Source organism: Neofelis nebulosa, chromosome 3 (assembly GCF_028018385.1).
Source record: "Neofelis nebulosa isolate mNeoNeb1 chromosome 3, mNeoNeb1.pri, whole genome shotgun sequence".
NCBI lineage: Eukaryota > Metazoa > Chordata > Mammalia > Carnivora > Felidae > Neofelis > Neofelis nebulosa.
In genome coordinates, this window is record NC_080784.1 from 207083960 (window position 1) to 207102037 (window position 18078).

At 49.7% G+C, this 18078-nt stretch overlaps 1 protein-coding gene across 1 annotated transcript in view; it reads right to left on the minus strand.

Moving 5' to 3' along the window:
- Nucleotides 1-18078, minus strand: part of TMEM175 (transmembrane protein 175) — a 28286-nt gene that overhangs the window by 8018 nt on the left and 2190 nt on the right. The window contains exons 2-8 of the mRNA XM_058723267.1: nt 6452-6612; nt 6138-6176; nt 4203-4297; nt 1878-1929; nt 1473-1508; nt 717-800; nt 96-260 (exon numbers count right to left, since the gene is read on the minus strand). Coding sequence (XP_058579250.1) covers nt 96-260; nt 717-800; nt 1473-1508; nt 1878-1929; nt 4203-4297; nt 6138-6176; nt 6452-6604 — 624 coding nt within the window. The 5' untranslated portion in view covers nt 6605-6612. The remainder of the gene's footprint in view (nt 1-95; nt 261-716; nt 801-1472; nt 1509-1877; nt 1930-4202; nt 4298-6137; nt 6177-6451; nt 6613-18078) is intronic.

The following is an 18078-nucleotide window of genomic DNA, read 5'->3' on the forward strand; positions in this document are numbered from 1 at the left end:
CCCCTCCCCGGTGGTGCCTCCCCCGCCCCACCCTCTTGTGGCCATCTGCTCAGTGAGATGTCACCCCTGCCCACCCCCCTGCTTCCCCCACTCACCAAGGGGTAGAAAAACAGGGAGAAGCCAGCAGCAGCGAAGCACAGGGCCGGGCCCCTGAGGACGATGCCCAGGATGTGCTGCCGATACAGGGTCCTGTGGGTGGAGCTCTCTATCTGGGGGTTCAGGAGGTGGGGGAAGTGGAACGCGTACACCACGATCAGCGCCTGTGGGAGCGGCAGGATGCAGGGCCCGGGCAGAGGCTTCTGGCCAGTAACCCCTCCCACCGTGGACATGAACAGGTGCCTCAGGGGTGGGGACCCCAGAGAAGAAGGTTCGGCTGGGAGGCTCCCCACGGGATGTCCTGGAGGGTGGGGAGAGGGGACAGGAGCCTTTGCTCTGCTCCTGGGGCCGTGTGGGGGGGGTCTCCGGGACCCTGCCCCACCAGATGAGTGCCTCAGGACACTGGGCGGCCCCATGCCTCTCTCCCTCCATGTCGCTACGGGAGTCCGGGCTCGAAAAGCCTCTGGATCCGTCCTGCTGCAGCCTGCGGCTGGGGGCCTCTGGCAGCCGCTCTGCACGGCTCTCACTGCGGCCGACACGCCACATCCTACACGTGTGCACAGTGTGTGCTCCAGGAAAACAAGTGTATGGGGAGGGGGAGGCGGGCTGGGGTGTCCTACCTGCACGGCCCCGATGGCGATCACACACATACAGAACAAGAAGATGCCCAGAGGCACCTCCGGGAAGGTCACCATTAAGGAAAACTGCAGCCAAAGAGACAAGACAAAACCAGGCTGTGCAGGGCCCTGCTGTGCCTGAGGCGCGCCGTGCACTCAGTGACAGAGCGGTCCGGGGTGGTAGCAGACCCGGAGCAACCCACAGAATGCTTTGAGCCTTTAAAGCTGCAACGTTCTCACTTTCACGAAGGATGCTCTGACGCACGGCCCTGCATGCCCAGACCACTGTGCCGTCAGGACTGACAGGGAGTGCGGGCAGGCGCGAACAGGGGGAGGCCAGGCTGTGGAAGAGCCCCTGGGGGAGGCGATGTGGGGGCCGCAAGTTGGGGAGGAACCCGGGACGGCAGGAGGCGGTGAGGTGGGGGCCGTGCAGGGGCCGGGGGCAGGGGTGTGGAAGCAATGCCGCTCTCTGGACCCTCAGTGGCCAAGCTGGTGTCTCTGCCATCGTAGTCCCTGCTGGGGGCCCCTGGAAGCCTCTCCCCCTTCAAACGGCCTGGAGACCCCAGGTGTGTCCCACCCCTAGAGCAGAGCCGACTGCCACTGGCTCCCCTGGAACTTTCTCTCCTCTTTGCAACTCTGTGGTCGGGCCTCGGGCCACCCGGCTGGTCTGAGAGTTTCTGAGGAGGGAGCATCCCGGGTCGAGTCCCCTCGCCCAGGGGAGGGCAGGCTGGACCCAGGGGGCAACTGCAGGGTACTTACAGTGAAAGGTAGGAAAGTGATGGTCATCATGCAGGCCTAGGAAGGAGGAGGAAGGAGAGAGCTGAGGGTTAAGGAGGGAAGGCAGGCAGGCCACCCTAGGTGTCCTGCAGGCCCTGCTGCCCAGGGGGACCTCTGGCAGTGCCGCCGCCCCAGAGGCAGATCACTGTACGACTCCTAGACCCCAAGGAAGCTCAGCTCATGCCCTCACGGTGGAACAAAGAAGGGAGGGTGCCCATCTGTCGGCAGTGCCTGTGGGAGGATGTGTGAGGAGTCCAGGAGTGGGGGGGCGGGGGGGTGCCCAGGCTCTGAACACCAGAGGCTCTAGAGGCTGAGCGCTTGTTTCCCTTCTCCGGGGAACACAGGATTACAAACATAATCGTTTCTCAAGAAATGAAAACGACTCACCAGGTTGAGCAAGGCAAGTGTGTCGTCTATCTTCCCAACAACCTGGAACAATCTAAACAACGTAAGGAAAACAGAAAGACATGCCATCAATCAGGTGGCTCTAATAGCATCACACGTTCCAGCATTTGAGGATTAGAAATATCATTAAAAAGGTCATTTTTATTTTTTTTTTTTTTTTTTTTTTTTTTTTTAACGTTTATTTATTTTTGGAACAGAGAGAGACAGAGCATGAACTGGGGAGGGGCAGAGAGAGAGGGAGACACAGAATCGGAAGCAGGCTTCAGGCTCCGAGCCATCAGCCCACAGCCTGACGCGGGGCTCGAACTCATGGACCTCGAACTCATGGACCGTGAGATCGTGACCTGAGCTGAAGTCGGACGCTCAACCGACTGAGCCACCCAGGCGCCCCTAAAAAGGTCATTTTTAATCGAATTTAAGATACTACCCAGCGTACAAAGTTTGGAAGAGACTGAAAATACAGAGAAGAAAACCCAAGTTCCCTAGAAATCACACTGTTCGCACTTCCACGAGCTCTTCTGAGTTGACACGCGTGGCTTCAGAGCTGGGATCACTGTGTAGAAACCAACGAGGCACGTGGTGGCTCTGGGGACAGTGTCTTCAGAGCCTGTGGAGCAGAGGACGCACCCCCCCCCCAGGAGGTGTCCCAAGTGCTCTGGGGTGTCCCTTGGCTGCCTGGGAGACTGGAAACCGGCAGGGGAGTCCTTCTTCTGGTCTTGTGCCCAAAGGCCACTTTTAAAAAAGGAAATCCTTCCAAGGATGTTATACACTTAACCTACTGAAACAGCCTAATTAACAGACAGATGGTTCTTATTTCAAGGCAGGAAATCATGAGCAGAAAACTAAACACAGAGAACGTGAGCAGAGCTCACCAAGGGTCAATGCAGGAGCTAGAAACAAAAATCTTTTTCCCTGCTCTCCTTGCCCTCCATGGAGTCCCCCTCCGAGGGGTCAGAGGACAAGGCCTTCTCCTGGGCAGGGCTCAGTGGGCCTCATTCCCCCCACCTGGGAGATCTGCATCTGGCCAGGGCTGGCTCTGGGGTCCCGCACTCCCCTACAGTCAGAGAAAGGGGTCATATCCCCCATGGACAGCAGCCCCACCGGCAACCCACTGAGCCTGGGGCAGATGGGCCCAGCCACCAGGGTCCTAGGTGGATCTGTGCCCACTCTGGGAACTCTGGCAGCAGGATGTGGCCTTTGACGAGCCAGTACACAAACAAGGTGCTGTGTGGCCCTGTCTGGGCCGCTGGAGTGACAGGGAGCTCAGCCACATCAGCCACAAGCAGGACCAGGCAGAGAGTGGCCGTGGCCCCCCTCTTCACTCTGCGTGGACAGGGGAGCCCCTAAGCCTTTACAAAGGGCCAACTGTCCCTACCAGAAACAGTCATTTTGCTAAAAGCAGGTGTGTAACGTAACATTAAAAAAAACGTTTTTTAAACGTTTACTTATTTTGAGAGAGCATGAGCAGGGGAAGGGCAGACAGAGAGGGAGAGGCACAGAGAATCCCAAGCAGACTCTGTGCTGTCAGCGTGAGCGTGACTCGGGGCTCAAACTCACGAACCGTAAGATCGTGACCTGAGCTGAAATCAAGAGCCGGACGCTCAACCGACTGAGCCGTCCAGGCGCCCCTAAAATGTCAGACGTTTTTACTGCCAGTGCCAGTGTGTGGACAGCTCCCAGGTCTCCCTGTGTACCCACCGTCCCCCAAGCAGGGGCATTTCCTCAGCAAGGGCTCGCACCATACCCCAACCCTCTCCCCGGGAGCCTGCCTGCCTGCCTGCCTGGGTTGGGGGTCAGGGGTCCCCTGCAGCTTGGGGCCCTGTTCCTGTCAGACCCTCAGGAACCTTCTCCTTAAGAGAAAGCTCTGGCTTGGGAGCGTGCACCCTGTAGCCTCTTCCTCCTTGCCGGAGCCCCAGGACCGGGCAGAGGGACCTGAGCACAGTGCTGCGGCGTTGCAGGGGTGCACGGGGAAGTCAGCTTGCAGTCCTTTCCCTGCCCGGTCCTGTGTGCGTGCCCACGCAAGTGTGTTATCCTGTGTCATCATCCCAGGCCCTGTTGTCACGTGGAGAGGAGGGTGCAGAGGCCTGCAGCCAGAATCTGGGGTGAAGTGGGGCCTGCTGACCCAGGAAATGAGGGAGGGGCCACCAGACACCCTGAGAACGGGTGTCTTATCGGTGCCCTGAGCACACGCCTGCTGCCATGCTGACCCCGGACAGGTTGGGACCTGCACCCTCTGGGCACACGCACTGAGTGAGCCACAGACATGTGGACCTCAGCCCAGAAAAAGCCCCCAGCCTGACTCTGTACCTTGTATGTGCTGCCCAGGCCACAGTCACAATGAGAAACGTCATCAGGTAGACAGCAATCCTGGTTGCTAGAAGTCTCTGTATACTTTTGTCAAACTGGAGGAACAGAAAAGCATCACCATCAGAGACCACTTCAGTCCATGGCACCCAGCGGCCCCGTCCAAGGTGCCGAGTCCTCAGGGCCTCTGAAGGGTCTGGCGGTTCCCACCTCCCCTTCTGGTTCAGCCTCTACCCCAACCCACCCTGAGGCTCCTCTTCTGGGTAGCCTCCCCGCCTCCCCGCTGCACAGCACCAATGCCCCGTGTCCCGTCGTGCGTATCTGGGGATGCCCCGTGTCCCGTCGTGCGTATCTGGGGATGCCCCGTGTCCCGTCGTGCGTATCTGGGGATGCCCCGTGTCTCGTCGTGCGTATCGGGGGATGCCCTGCATCCCACTGTGCGTATCTGGGGACCTGGTGTGGAGCTCCCGACGCGCCAGCTCTTGGGGCAGAGAGTCTTTGCCGGGCATTCCCCGGGCCAGCACAGGGCGCCAAGCGCACTGCAGGTAACCGATTCTGAAACAGCTGTGAAGCCTGGTGAGGTCGCGGTGCGCCTCTCCCTGGTCAGAAGGGACTCGCAGGTGCAGTGGGGAAACAGAACCAGGCTCAACACAAAGCTGGGACCCTTGGAATCGCAAGATGGGATGTGATGCTTTGTCAGCAAAAGCTCAAAGTGGAAAACTGACCGTGTTACCACTTTCGCTGGTTTTCTACTTGCATCAGGGGGGTCTCACCCAGGCCCCCACTATCTCACCGAGGACTCACAGCTTTTGACTTGCTGGGTTTCCCGCCCTTGACTAGTCTTTCCCTCCACATGGGGAGGAGCGCCTGCTGGCTGACACCTCCTTACGGCCCTGGGCTCCCAGAAGGAGTCCCCGGACCACCGCACCACCTTCTGGCTCGGTTCGTGCACACGGAGACCTCACAACAAGGTGCCGCTCTCCAAGAAGACAGGCCCAGTGCAGACAACTGGGGACAGTTTGTCCAGACACCTCCCCGTGTCACCTCCCGGCATCTCCTGCTCGCACAGCCATACCCCTTGTGACAGTGGCAGCACTGAGGTCTCCGACCTAGCACGAGTGTCCTCCACAGGGGTTCTGGAGCTGGTGCAGTCAGGCGGGTGCCCCAGCCCTCCCTCCCCCCAGCTGCTGGCTGGGTGCTGGCTGCTGGTTCCAGGCTAGACCCGCATTCCCATTTCCTTCTCCTCAAGACCCTACCAGGGGTGCCGTTGCCTTCCCACACATGACGCAGCTCTTTTGACTCCCAACAGCACCCCGGCTAAGCGGGCCAGCCCCGGAGCCCAGCGCCCTGCTGTGCTGCGGGGCCTGACAGACCCAGCACCTCACATCCTCCGTCCCCTGAGACTGAACAACACCCCCGTCAACTGAGGGGCTGAGCGAGGCACCCTGGCGCATGCATGATGCCCAGGGACTTTCAGGCATCTTCCCAAATCTGAGGGAATACGCCACCACCTAACTTACAGGACAGAGATGTTCCAAGTTGGCTATAAAGGGGAAACTGCTTCAGAGAACCTGTTTCCCACTTACTTCATGAGAAAAACCCCGTGTCCCTGTGCTTCAGGGAGGCTGGGAGCATCTCCCCTTGCCTCCTGAACGTGTAGGAGGGATGCTCTGGGGGTGACAGGGTACAGGTCTCCATGCCAACCAGAAGCTTGTTGGGCTGCCGGACCTTCCGTCCTCGGCCGACCCCTAAGCTCACTTCAAGGGCACTGCCTCTGTCTGCAGGCCAAGGTTGGGGCCGACCAGGGCTGCTGAGGGAAGAAGACCCGGTCCCACCCCTCCCAGCCAGGCACATCTTGGGTGGAGCCTAGAAGCGGGCTCGTGGACCGAGTCTTCTGTAAGCTCACCCTTGATGCCTCAGACCACCGTTCCCAAGTACCTGTTCTGGGGAGATCTCCGTGTGGGTCACAGGCAGGATCTACGAGAGCAAACACACAAAAAGAGCCATGGGACGTTGCTTGGGCTGTGCAGAGACCACCCCTTGAATGACGTGGTGTCGGGGACTCAGGCCAGTGCTGGACTGCTTCCCCCACCCGTCCAGCTGCCCAAATGGCTGACGGACCCCAGGACACTGCCGAGACAGGGCAGGGTCTATGCTGGGCTGAGCTCTACCAGAAGGCTGTCTGGAGAGGGTGTGGCCAGGGGCCCCGAAGGGTGAGGAGGCTTGGGGGTGGGGGGGCGCGGCACACGGACCATCACAGTGGCGATGATGGACAGGAGCGCATCACTGAAGCTGAGCATGCGTTGTGAGTGCTGGATCCCGTCGGCGGTGTCCTCGCCCCCTGTGTCTGTGGGGGAGTCTCCCTGCGTGCGGCGGGCCGGCTCTGGGGTCTGCGGCCCGGACATGGTGGGGCCTGGGAAGAAGCACAGCTCTGAGCAGGCCAGAGTGCTCCTGGGGGGCCTAACCCTGCCAGCTTCAGTGGTGGCAGACACAGGGCGGACCCGTGGCCGGAAGGACCCACCCTGAGGGGCAGGAAGGGTCCCTGCCACGCTGTCCTCTCTCAGGAACCCCGGTACTTCCAGCTGGCAGGAAGAGCACCTCCTCACTGCTGAGCACTGTCATCTGGGAGCCATGCTCTGTGCCTGTCCCCCCCCGCCCCCCGCCCCGGAAGTGGGAGAAACGAGAAGGCACACACACATGATGGGTGTTCCATCTGCTGTGTCACCGCCTGAAACCCCTGACCCCAACACCAGACACTGTGCCGTTAGACACTTTCGTCCTAAACATGGGGTGTTCTCCCATCTAAGTACCAACCAGACCCAACCCTGCTTAGCTTCTGAGACCAGGCGAGACTGGGTACGTTCGGGGTGGTATAGCCGTAGGCCAAACGCAGGATGTTCTATGGGACCAAGTCCCTGAGGCTTGCACTGAGACAAAGTGCCAGCCCTCACCATGACCAGACAGAACAAAAACACACCCCACCCCCAGAACCAGATAAAGAAGGCTCACTGGCAATTTCTGGGCAGGAGAAACAAAGTGTGAATAAACAGAAAGGATATTCAGCTTCATTATCAACCGGGGAAAGGCAAGTGAGAACAATGAGGTACCACTAAGGTCCGCAGAAGTCCACCAAGAGTGGCAAGGCCATGGGGACACAGGCTTGGGTGGGGGTGGAGACCACACCGTGACATGTACACCCACAAGGTGGCAGCTCCATTTCTAGGTGTAGCCTCTAGGAAACGGATGCACACGAGTGTGCCGATGTGTAGTTTATTTTAATGTGTCACCCAGCCTATTATTGAACGCTAAATGAATTGTTAAAAAGTGCTACGAACTGAACGTTTGTGTCCCCCAAACCCTTATGTGGAAGCCCTACCCACCCCATGGGGTGGCGCCAGCAGGGGGACCTTTGGGGGGGATGAGGTTAGATGAGGTCGTGAGGGTGGGGCCCCGAGATGGCACGGGTGTCCTCACAGATGTGGGGGAGAGGGGACAGGTGTCTCTGTCTTCTATGAGGACACAGCGAGAAGGCGGCCGTCTGCAGGCAGTCACCTTGACCTCAGACTTCCAGCCTCCAGAACCGTGAGAACGAAACGTCCGTCGTGTAAGGCCCCAGCCCGTGGGCTTTTGTGAGGGCGGCCCAAGTGACCGACACAGGAAGTGAAGCGAAACAAAGCTACGTGTATAAAACTCAGAAACACGATGGTGAGAGGAATAAATGATGCCGCAAGAAGATACACATGCTATTATACCACTTATGTAAACGTTTAAAACACACTGACCATCTGCTCCCCTTGTGATCACACACTCGCACAGTAAGATGATGAAAACATACGCAATAACAGCACTCACCAGCTCAGGACAGCCCTGTGATCACCTGGGCGGGGATGGGGGGTGGGTTTGCGGGGGGCTGGGCTGGGAACGGGGCTGCAGCCGCATCAAGAAGGCATCTGTTACTTTACTCGCTGCTTACAGCTTAGACACAGTAGAGGGCACCCCTTCCGGGGTGCAGTTCCACCAACCGTTGACAACTGTACACAGGTGTGTAACCAGGACCTCCATCACAAAGCAGCTCTGTCCCCAAGCAGGCCCACTGCGGTCCAGCCTTCCTTTCCTCCACCCCAAACCCCGGCCACCACTGTGCTTCCTGCTACCGTCAGCAGTAGTGACCCAGTAACGGGACAATAATCTGCCCTTTCCAGACTGTCCCATAAACAGACTCACAATCCACGGAATCTTGGGAGTCTGGCTTCTCTCACTTAGCATGATGCACTTGGGATTCACCCGTTTTGGGGGAGCACTGACATTTTTTTTATCGCTGTGTAGTTAATGCTACTGTATGGATAGACCCCTCTGTTCATCCAATCACTAGCTAGAAACGTGGGTTATTTCCAGTTTGGGGTGGCTATGAATAAAGGCACTGTAAGTATTTGCACAGAGCCATTTGCGAAACATGTTTTTATTTCTCTTGAGTAAGCACCTCAGAATGTGTCTGCTGGGTAAACGAGAGGCTGTACCGTTTGCACCCCCTACTGGCAGCACTGAAACTGCAACTTGTCCTCGTTCTCCCCAGCGCTTAGTTTGGTAGTTTTCATTTCATTATTTTTTTAACTTTTTTTTTTTTTTTTTTAGAGAGAGAAAGAGAGAGCCAGCACACGCGAGCATGGGGGAGAGAGGCAGAGGAGACAAAATCCCAAGCAGGCTACACTCAGCGCAGAGCCTGACACAGAGCTCGATCCCACGGCCCTGGGATCATGACCTGAGCCGAAATCAAGAGTTGGACACTCAACTAAGCCACCCAAGCACCCCTAGTTTGGCAGGATTAAAAAAAAATTAAGCTCTTGAGTGGCTCAGTTGGTTGGGCGTCCGACTTCGGCCTAGGTCATGATCTTGTCATTCCCGAGCTCCAGCCCCGTGTCGGGCTCTATGCCTGGAGACTGCTTTGGATTCTGTGTTTCCCTTTCCCTCTCTCTACCCCTCCCCCACTCACGTGTGCGCTCCCACGCTCTCTCTCCAAAATAAACATTACAATTTTTAAAAAAATTAACCTTTTATTTTAGTTGTACTAAAAATGTGTATTATACCTTGTGTGACATTTTCCTACTAATTGGGCATTTTCATGTGCCTTTTATCCATGTATATTTTGTGGCAAAGTGTCTGTTAGAATCTTTTGTTCATTTTGGGGGGAAGTTATTTGTGTTAGTATTGAGTTTTGAGAGTTCTTTATACATTCTGGTTAAAAGTTCTTTGTTAGATATGTAATTTGCAAATATTTGTTCATGGCCTGTGGCTTGTCTTCCATTCCCTTACCAATTTTTAAAACAGAAGTTTTATATTTTGATAAAGTCCAATTCATCAATTGTTCTTTCATGGATCATTCTTTTGATGTCATATCTAACAATGCTTTGCTTAACTCAAGATGACAAAGATTTCCTTATTTCTTCTAGAAGTTTTAGTGTTTTAGGTTTTAATTTCAGTGTACGATAGATTTGGGGTTAATATTTTTCAAGTTTATTTATATATTTTGAGACAGAGAGAAAGCACGAGTGGGGCAGGGGCAGAGAGAGAGAGGGAGGGAGAAGATCCCAAGCAGACCTTGAACTCACAAACCATGAGATCATGACCTGGGCCGAAGTCAGATGCTTAACCGACTGAGTCCCCCAGGAGCCCCCCAGCTTCATATTAAATCTTGAAATCTGGTAGAGTGAGTCTTCCAGCTTCGGTCTTCTTTTTCCAAATTGTTCTGATATTTTAGTTCTCTTTCGTTCACATGCTTCTGCTCACTGGGCCCCTTTTCACGGTTCCTCTAGGCAAAAAGATGGCAGTTTCTCTGAGTGTTTGCTGTCTATGCAGCAGCAGCAACTCTCACAGCACAGCCCAACAGCGGGTGGCTGGCCTAGGGCCAAAGCCATGGGGAAAAGAGACTGAAAAGTAGAAAACTCACACTTGTATGGGTCACTGCTCCGAGTTTCAACTACCCTCACCAATCTATCTGCACTCCATAGTTTTTCTTTTAGTATTTTGTCCAGGTTTTTACCTGTAATCAGCAGGAGAGAAAGCCTGTAGGTGGCTTATTCTGTCATGGCCAGCACTGAAATCTTAACACCTTACTTTTCAAAAGGGAGGGGGAAGAAAGAGGAGAGGGCAGAGGAAGGGGGGTTGGCAAGGAGAAAAAATCTATGCTGAAAAAATAAGAGAAAAAGTAACATGTGTTTCTTTAGACACTAATTTTGGGAAACATGTCCATTACATTGTTTTTTAGATATTTTTGTATGTTTAAATTTTCTCAAATATCTTTTAAAAAACCAGTAAATATTGAATATAGACACAAAAATTCTCAACAAAATGTGAACAAATGGAATCCAGCAATGTATTAAAAGGATTATATACCACGACCAAGTGGGATTTATTCCAAGAATGCAAGGTTGGTTTAAAATATAAAATTAATGACTGTAATATACCACATCAAAGGAACCAAAGACAAAAACTACACAATCATCTCAATAGATGCAGAAAAAGCATTTGACAAAATCCAACACCTCTTCATGATAAAAACATTCAACAAATTAGGAACGGAAGTAAACTCTGTCAACCTAATAGATGGCATCTCCAGAAAACCCGCAGTTAACGTCACACTCAATAGCGGAAGACTGACCACGGCCTGCCCGTAATCAGGGATGAGACAACATGGTTCAACAGAAGGCTGCCAAGGTTTTAGCCATTTCTTAGGCAAGGAAATGAAATAGAAGGCATATACACTGGGAAGGAAGAAGTAAAACTATCTCTATTTGCAGAGGGTATGATTTTGCACAAAGAAAATCCTAAGGAATCCCTACAAGAAAACTATTAGATCAAATAAATGGGTTCAGCAAGGTTACAGCAAACAATATACAAATACCAACTGCATTTCTACACACTAGAAATGTATACAACCAGTCTGAGAATAAACTTAGGAAAACAATTACATTTATAATAGCATCAAAAATAGTAAAGAAATGAACAAAGGAAGCACAGAATATTGTTGAAAGAGAATAAAGAAAACTTAAATAAATAGAAATATATCCTCTGTTCATGGACTAGAAGACTTAATATTGTTAAGATGGCAATACTTCCCAAATTGATGTACAGATTAATTGCAGTCCCTATCAAAATTCCAACTACCTTCTACACGGAATTGACAAGCTGACCTTAAAATTTACATGGAAATTTGAGGAACCTTTGGCTATTTATGGAATAGCCAAAACAAGAAGAATAAAGTTGGAGGGCTCCCATTCTCAATTTCAAAACTTAGTACAAAGCTCTGGTAATCAACACGGGGCAGAACCGGCATAGAACACAGATTAATGGGCAGAACTGAGAGTTCAGAAATAAACCACTCCATTTATGGTCAACTGGTGTTTGATAAGGCTGTCAAGACCACTCAATGGGGAAAGAACAATCTTTTCAACAAACGGTGCTGGGATAACTGGATATCCACATGTGAAAGAATGAATTTGGATCCTACCTCATACCACACACACAAATTAATTAAAAATGAATCAAAGACCTTAATATAAGAGCTAAACCCAGAGAGAAAATCTTCATGACCTTGCACTTGGCAAAGGACTCTTAAATATGACACCAAAAGTACAAACAACAAGAAAAATAGAAATTGGAGTTCATCAAAATTTTTACTTTTCTGCCTCAAAGGACACTATTAAGAAATCGAAAAGACGAGTGGCGCCCGGGTGGCTCAGTCGGTTAAGCGTCCAACTTCCGCTCACGTTGGGCTCCCCCAAAACGGGTGAATCCCAAGTGCATCATGCTAAGTGAAAGAAGCCAGACTCCCAAGATTTCGTGGATTGTGAGCCCAACGTGAGGCTTGAACTCATGATCCTGAGATCAACTGACTGAGTCACCCAGGCGCCCCCATGAATTTTTTTTTAAGACAGAAAAGACTAAAGAATTTTAAAATCCTATGGGAATAGGAGGAGAAGCTGAAATTTCATGTCATAGGAGGTAACTGAAGGCTTACATCCCTGTAGGGCATTATGCACTGTGCTAAGCACTGCAGGCAGAGATAAAAAGGACAATCAGCCAACAGTGCAGGAGACGAGCACATTAGGGTGCCATGGGAGCATGGAGTCTGGGAAAGCTCGCAGAATGGGACATGCTAGAGCTGAGTCTGCAAATATTGATGACAAATGACAATGAGAGTAAGTGACATTTATCAATTACTATGTGCCAAGACTTGTCCCATGTACTTTGTATGTAGAAGCTTTTAATCCTCAAACAATGCTGTAAGAATTATTGAAAGACAAAAAGGAACTGGGGACAGCTTGGTGTGCAGCCAAGTGCAGAGTTTGGTAAGGTTGGAGCACCAAACTCAAACTAGGAGAAGCACCTGAAGTACGTTAGGACTAAATCCCAGACTCGTGTGTGCCTGTTCAGGAGTGCAGAAATTACTGTGAAGATTATGCACAGATTATGTGCTTTCTTTATATGTCTGCTGTATATGTACGTTCTGGGTATATCCACACGTATGCACGCACGTATGTAAGATGTGGGTAAAGTTTATGCATTCCGGATATAAGTCCATTCCGTGATTTGTAAATACTTTCTCCGTTCTGGGTGGTCTTTTCATTCTCATGACACTATCCACACATATATGTATTTATATGTTTACATATACGTATTAAATTTATAGGTTACTTAAAAACATATTTAAGTACACTCCACATGCAATGTGGGGCTTGAACTCACGACCCTAAGATCAAGAGTCACAGGCTCCACAGACTGAGCCAGCTGGGTGCTCCTCATGGGCTGTGTTTTTGAGTAGTTTTAGATTTGTAGAGAAGTTAAGCGGAGAGTAGAGTTCCCATATATGCCCTCATCACCCCCCCTCCAGTTTCCCGTTATTAGCATCTCCCATTCGCGCGGTGCAGCTGGTGCAGCTGATGAGCCAATACTGACACCCCATCAGCCTAAGTGCATCCCTCACAATGGGGCTCACTTCGTGTCGCAGTTCTACGGGTTTTGACCACATAGGACTTGTATCCACCATTATAGCACCATTCAGAAGCTTCACTGCCCTGGAAATCCTGCCCTGCCCTAGTCATCCCTCCCTGCCCCAGAAGCCCCTGGCAACCACTCATCTTTTTTGTCCCCAGAGTTTTCCCTTTTCCAGAGTGTCCTGTAGTTGGAACCATACACTGTGGGGCCTTCTCAGTCTGACTGCGTTCACCTACTTAAGAATGTCTTCAACGATATATTTTGAACTTCTTAATTTTGATGAAGTCCAGGTTAACTGTTTCTTTTGACTGTGCTTTAGTATCGTATAAAAATTCTCATACATCTTTTTAGAAATTTTATGGTTCAGGTTTTACATTTAGATTTATGACGCTTTGAGTTAATTTTTGCATAATGCAAGATAATGGATTAACAATTTTTAACATACAATATCCAATTTTTTCAGCATCATTTTTTGAAAAGACTCCCTTTCCTTCAATTACTTTTATTCCTTTATCAAAAATCAATTGACCTTGGGGCACCTGGGGGGCTTTGTCAGTTGAGCATCCAACTTGATATTGGCTCAGGTTGTCATCTCGTAGTCATGAGATCGAGCCCCGTGCGGAGCCCTGCGTGGAGCAGGAAGCCTGCTTGAGATTTGCTCTCTGCCCCTCTCCCTTCAAAATAAATAAACATCTTAAAAAATCAATCGACCTTATATACACTTGCGGGCCAATTTCTGACTATTCTGTTGCATTGACCTACTTACGTATCTTAACACCACACTACTTTGATTACTGTGGCTTTATAAAAAGTATTGAAGTTAGGCAATGAAAGTCACATGATTTGAGGGGCGCTTGGGTGGCTCAGTCGGTTAAAGCATCTGACTTCGGCTCAGGTCATGATCTCGTGGTTCATGGGTTCAAGCCCCGCATCGGGCTCTGTGCTGCCAGCTGAGAGCCTGGAACCTGCTTCGGATTCTGTGTCTCCCTCTCTCTCTCTGCCCCTCCCCTGCTCATGCTCTGTCTCTTTCTGTCTCTCAAAAATAAAAACATTAAAAAAAAAGTCACAAGATTTGAACAAAGGTTCAAACTTGACTATTCTCCCTCCTCTGCAGTTCCAAATGAATTTTAGAAGCAGTGTGCCAATCTTTACAAGAAGTCTGATGGGATTCCGACAGGAATTACACTGAATCTATAATCAATCTGAGAAGAATCAGTCTGAACAATACTGAATCTCCCAGTTTATGAACATGGTATACTCTCTCCATTTATTAAGGTCTTTAATTTCTCAGTCAAGTTTAGTTTTCAGTGCACAAGTCTTATGTATCTTTTTTCAGATTTATCCCAAGCATTTAATACATTTTCTAAAGTTTAATATACTTTTTTTTTTATTTTTATATTTATTTATTTATTTATTTATTTATTTTTCAACATTTTAAATTTATTTTTGGGACAGAGAGAGACAGAGCATGAACGGGGGAGGGGCAGAGAGAGAGGGAGACACAGAATCGGAAACAGGCTCCAGGCTCCGAGCCATCAGCCCAGAGCCTGACGCGGGGCTCGAACTCACGGACCGCGAGATCGTGACCTGGCTGAAGTCGGACGCTTAACCGACTGCGCCACCCAGGCGCCCCAAGTTTAATATACTTTTAATATTATTTACTTAAGTAATCTCTATACCCAAAATTGGGCTCAAACCCATGACCCTGAGATGAAGAGTCGCACTCTCTTCTGACTGAGCCAGCCAGGAACACCAGCGTTTAATATTTTTTGATGCTGTTGTAAATGGCATTTCCCCCTAACTTCAACTTCCCATATTTGTTGCCAGTTATCTAGAAATAACGTGACTTATCTTTTGCATATTAATCTTGCACCCTGCAACCTTGCTAAACTCACTAGTTCTAGTAGCTTTCTGTAGATCCCATCCTCCTGAGGGTGACATTGCCCCTGAAGGAACATTTGGCAATGTCTGGAAGCATCTCTGGTTGTGACAAGTGACGTGTATTAATGGTATCTAGGGGATAGAGATAGGGTGCTGCTAAATGTCCAACAATGCACTAGACAATGGCACATCTTCACCCCAACAAGGAATCATCTGTCAATAGTACCAAGGTTGGCAAGTGAATGTGAATGACCGTGTCATCTTCCTAAATAAACTTACTCATTATTTTCAGTCTGGAAGCTTTTTCTTGCTCCAATACGCTGGCTAGAATATCTAGCACGATATTGAACAGAAGCGGTGAGACCTGACAACTTTGGCTTGTTCGGGTCCAGTCTTCCATCATTCTATACACCAGCTGTAGGTTCTTCATAACTGCTTTTATTATGTTGAGGACGTTTCATTTCATTCCTAGTATGCTAGCAGGTTTTTTTTTTTTTTTAAACTGGAATGGATGTTGGGTTTTATGTTTTTTTCTGTCTATTAAGATGATCCATGTAGTCTTTTTAACTGTTAATAGTGTAAATTATATTGATCAATCTCCAAATGCTAAGCTAACTTCGCATTCCTGGGAAAAACCTCAGTCACGATGCAATATTCTTTTCATAGTGCTGGGATTCAACTTGCTAAAAAATGTTTTATTAAGTTTGAGGAAGAACACCTGCTCAAGAGAGTATACACACAAGCAGGGAAGGGCAGAAAGGGAGAGAGAGAATCCCAAGCAGGTTCCACTCTGTCAGCTCAGAGTCCGATGTGGGGCTCAGTCTCACAAATGGTGAGATCATGACCCAGTGCTACAAAGTGTTTTAAGGGGCACCTGGGTGGCTCAGTCAGTTAAGCGTCTGACTCTTGGTTTTGGCTCGGGTCATGTTTGTGAGTTTGAGCCCCACATCGGCGTCCACACTGACAGTGCAGAGCCTGCTTGGGATTCCCTCTCCCTCTTTCTGTTACTCCCCGAAGCAGGGGCTCGAAGTCATAAACCGTGAGATCATGACCTGAGCTGAAGTCAGATGCTTAAGCAACTGAGCCACCCAGGAGCTCAGCCACCCAGGAGCTCCTCTGTCATCGTTTCTCTTATTCGTGTTATTAATCATTTGTCTGTTCTTTTTCTGGTTCCATATGACCAGGGATTTCTCTATTGTGTTGATCTTCTCAAATAATCAGCTTTTGCTTTCAGTGATTTTCTGTTTTTGTTTTCTATTTCATTGGTTTCCACTCTGACATTTATTATTTCCCTTTTTGTACTTGCTTTGGATTTCATTTGCTTATTATTCCTGTTTTTTTTTTTTTTTAAAGAATTGAGTTTTTTGTTTTTTTTTTTACTTTTTTTTTTTATTATTATTATTTTATTTTTGAGACAGAGAGAGACAGAGCATGAACGGGAGAGGGTCAGAGAGAGGGAGACACAGAATCGGAAACAGGCTCCAGGCTCTGAGCTGTCAGCACAGAGCCCGACGCGGGGCTCGAACTCACGGACCGCGAGATCATGACCTGAGCTGAAGTCGGATGCTTAACCGACTGAGCCACCCAGGCGCCCCATTATTCCTGTTTTTTAAGATGAATGCTGAAATTATTGGTTTGAGAACTATCTTCTAGTCGCGTTTTGGCCACATTCCACAAATTTTAAAATGCCGCACATTTATTTTCTTTCACTTCAAAATTCTAATTTTCCTTCTGATTTCTCCTTTGACCCATGGGTAATTTACAAATGAGTTATTAGCTTCTAAATATTCAGGTTTTCCAGGTATCTATTACTGATGTCTAAATTTCATTGTGGTCATAGAGCATAATTTTTTTTTTTAAGTATTTTGGAGGAGAGTACAAGTGGGGGGCAGGGACAGAGGATCTGAAGTGGGCTCTGAGCTGACAGGCTGACAGCAGCGAGCCCGATGTGAGGCTTGAACTCACAAACTGTGAGATCATGACCTGAGCTGAAGTCAGATGCTCAACGGACTGAGCCACCCAGGTGCCCCAGAACATACTTGTTTTGTAGCCCAGAATATTATCCATTTTGGTAAATGTTCTTCACATATACACTTGAAAATGTTTATTTTGCTGGTATTGTGTAAAGTGTTCTACAAATGTCCATTAGGTCAAGTTGGCTGATGGTATCATTCAACTATATCCTTGGTGATTTTCTGGTACTTGTTCTATCATTTATTAAGATAGGGGTATTGAAATCGCCAGCTACAATCTACAACTTAAATTTACAGTTGGGTTTTGTTAAAAAAAAAAAATCTGGTTTTGCTTCAAGTAAAGTTTTATTATTAGATGCAGAACTGTTTAGGGTTATTATGTTTTTTTGATGAATGTACCAGTTCATCATTATGACACGATCCTCTTTTTTTAAAGAGTTTTTTTTCTTAATATTTAGTTAGTCTGGGACAGCGCAAGCAGGGAAGGGGCAGAGAGAGGGGGACAGAGGATCCGGAGCGGGCTCTGTGCTGACAAGCTGACAGCAGCGAGCTTGAGGAGGGGCCCGAACTCACAAACCGTGAGATCATGACCTGAGCTGAAGTCGGATGCTCAACCGAGTGAGCCACCCAGGAGCCCCAAAAGAGTTCTTTTTTTAATGTTTATTTTTGAGAGAGAGACAGAGAGTGAGTGGGGGAGGGGGCCGAGAGAGAGGGAGACACAGAATCGGAAGCAGGCTCCAGGCTCTGAGCTGTCAGCACAGAGCCCCATGCGGGACTCAAACCCACAAACCGTAAGACCCTGACCTGAGCCAAAGTCGGACGCTCAACTGACTGAGACACCCAGGAGCCCCATGAAATGATCCTCTTGATTTCGGACAGTATTCTTTGTTGTGAAATCTACAGAGAAATGGGCTTGCAGATGAAGACATAAATTCAGTTTTAGACACGGGTATGGGGGGAGATGTGGAGCGACAGGTGCCTAAGAGCCCAGGAGGGAAGCGTGGCGCGGAGACAGGTTAACAGTGTTGTTACCC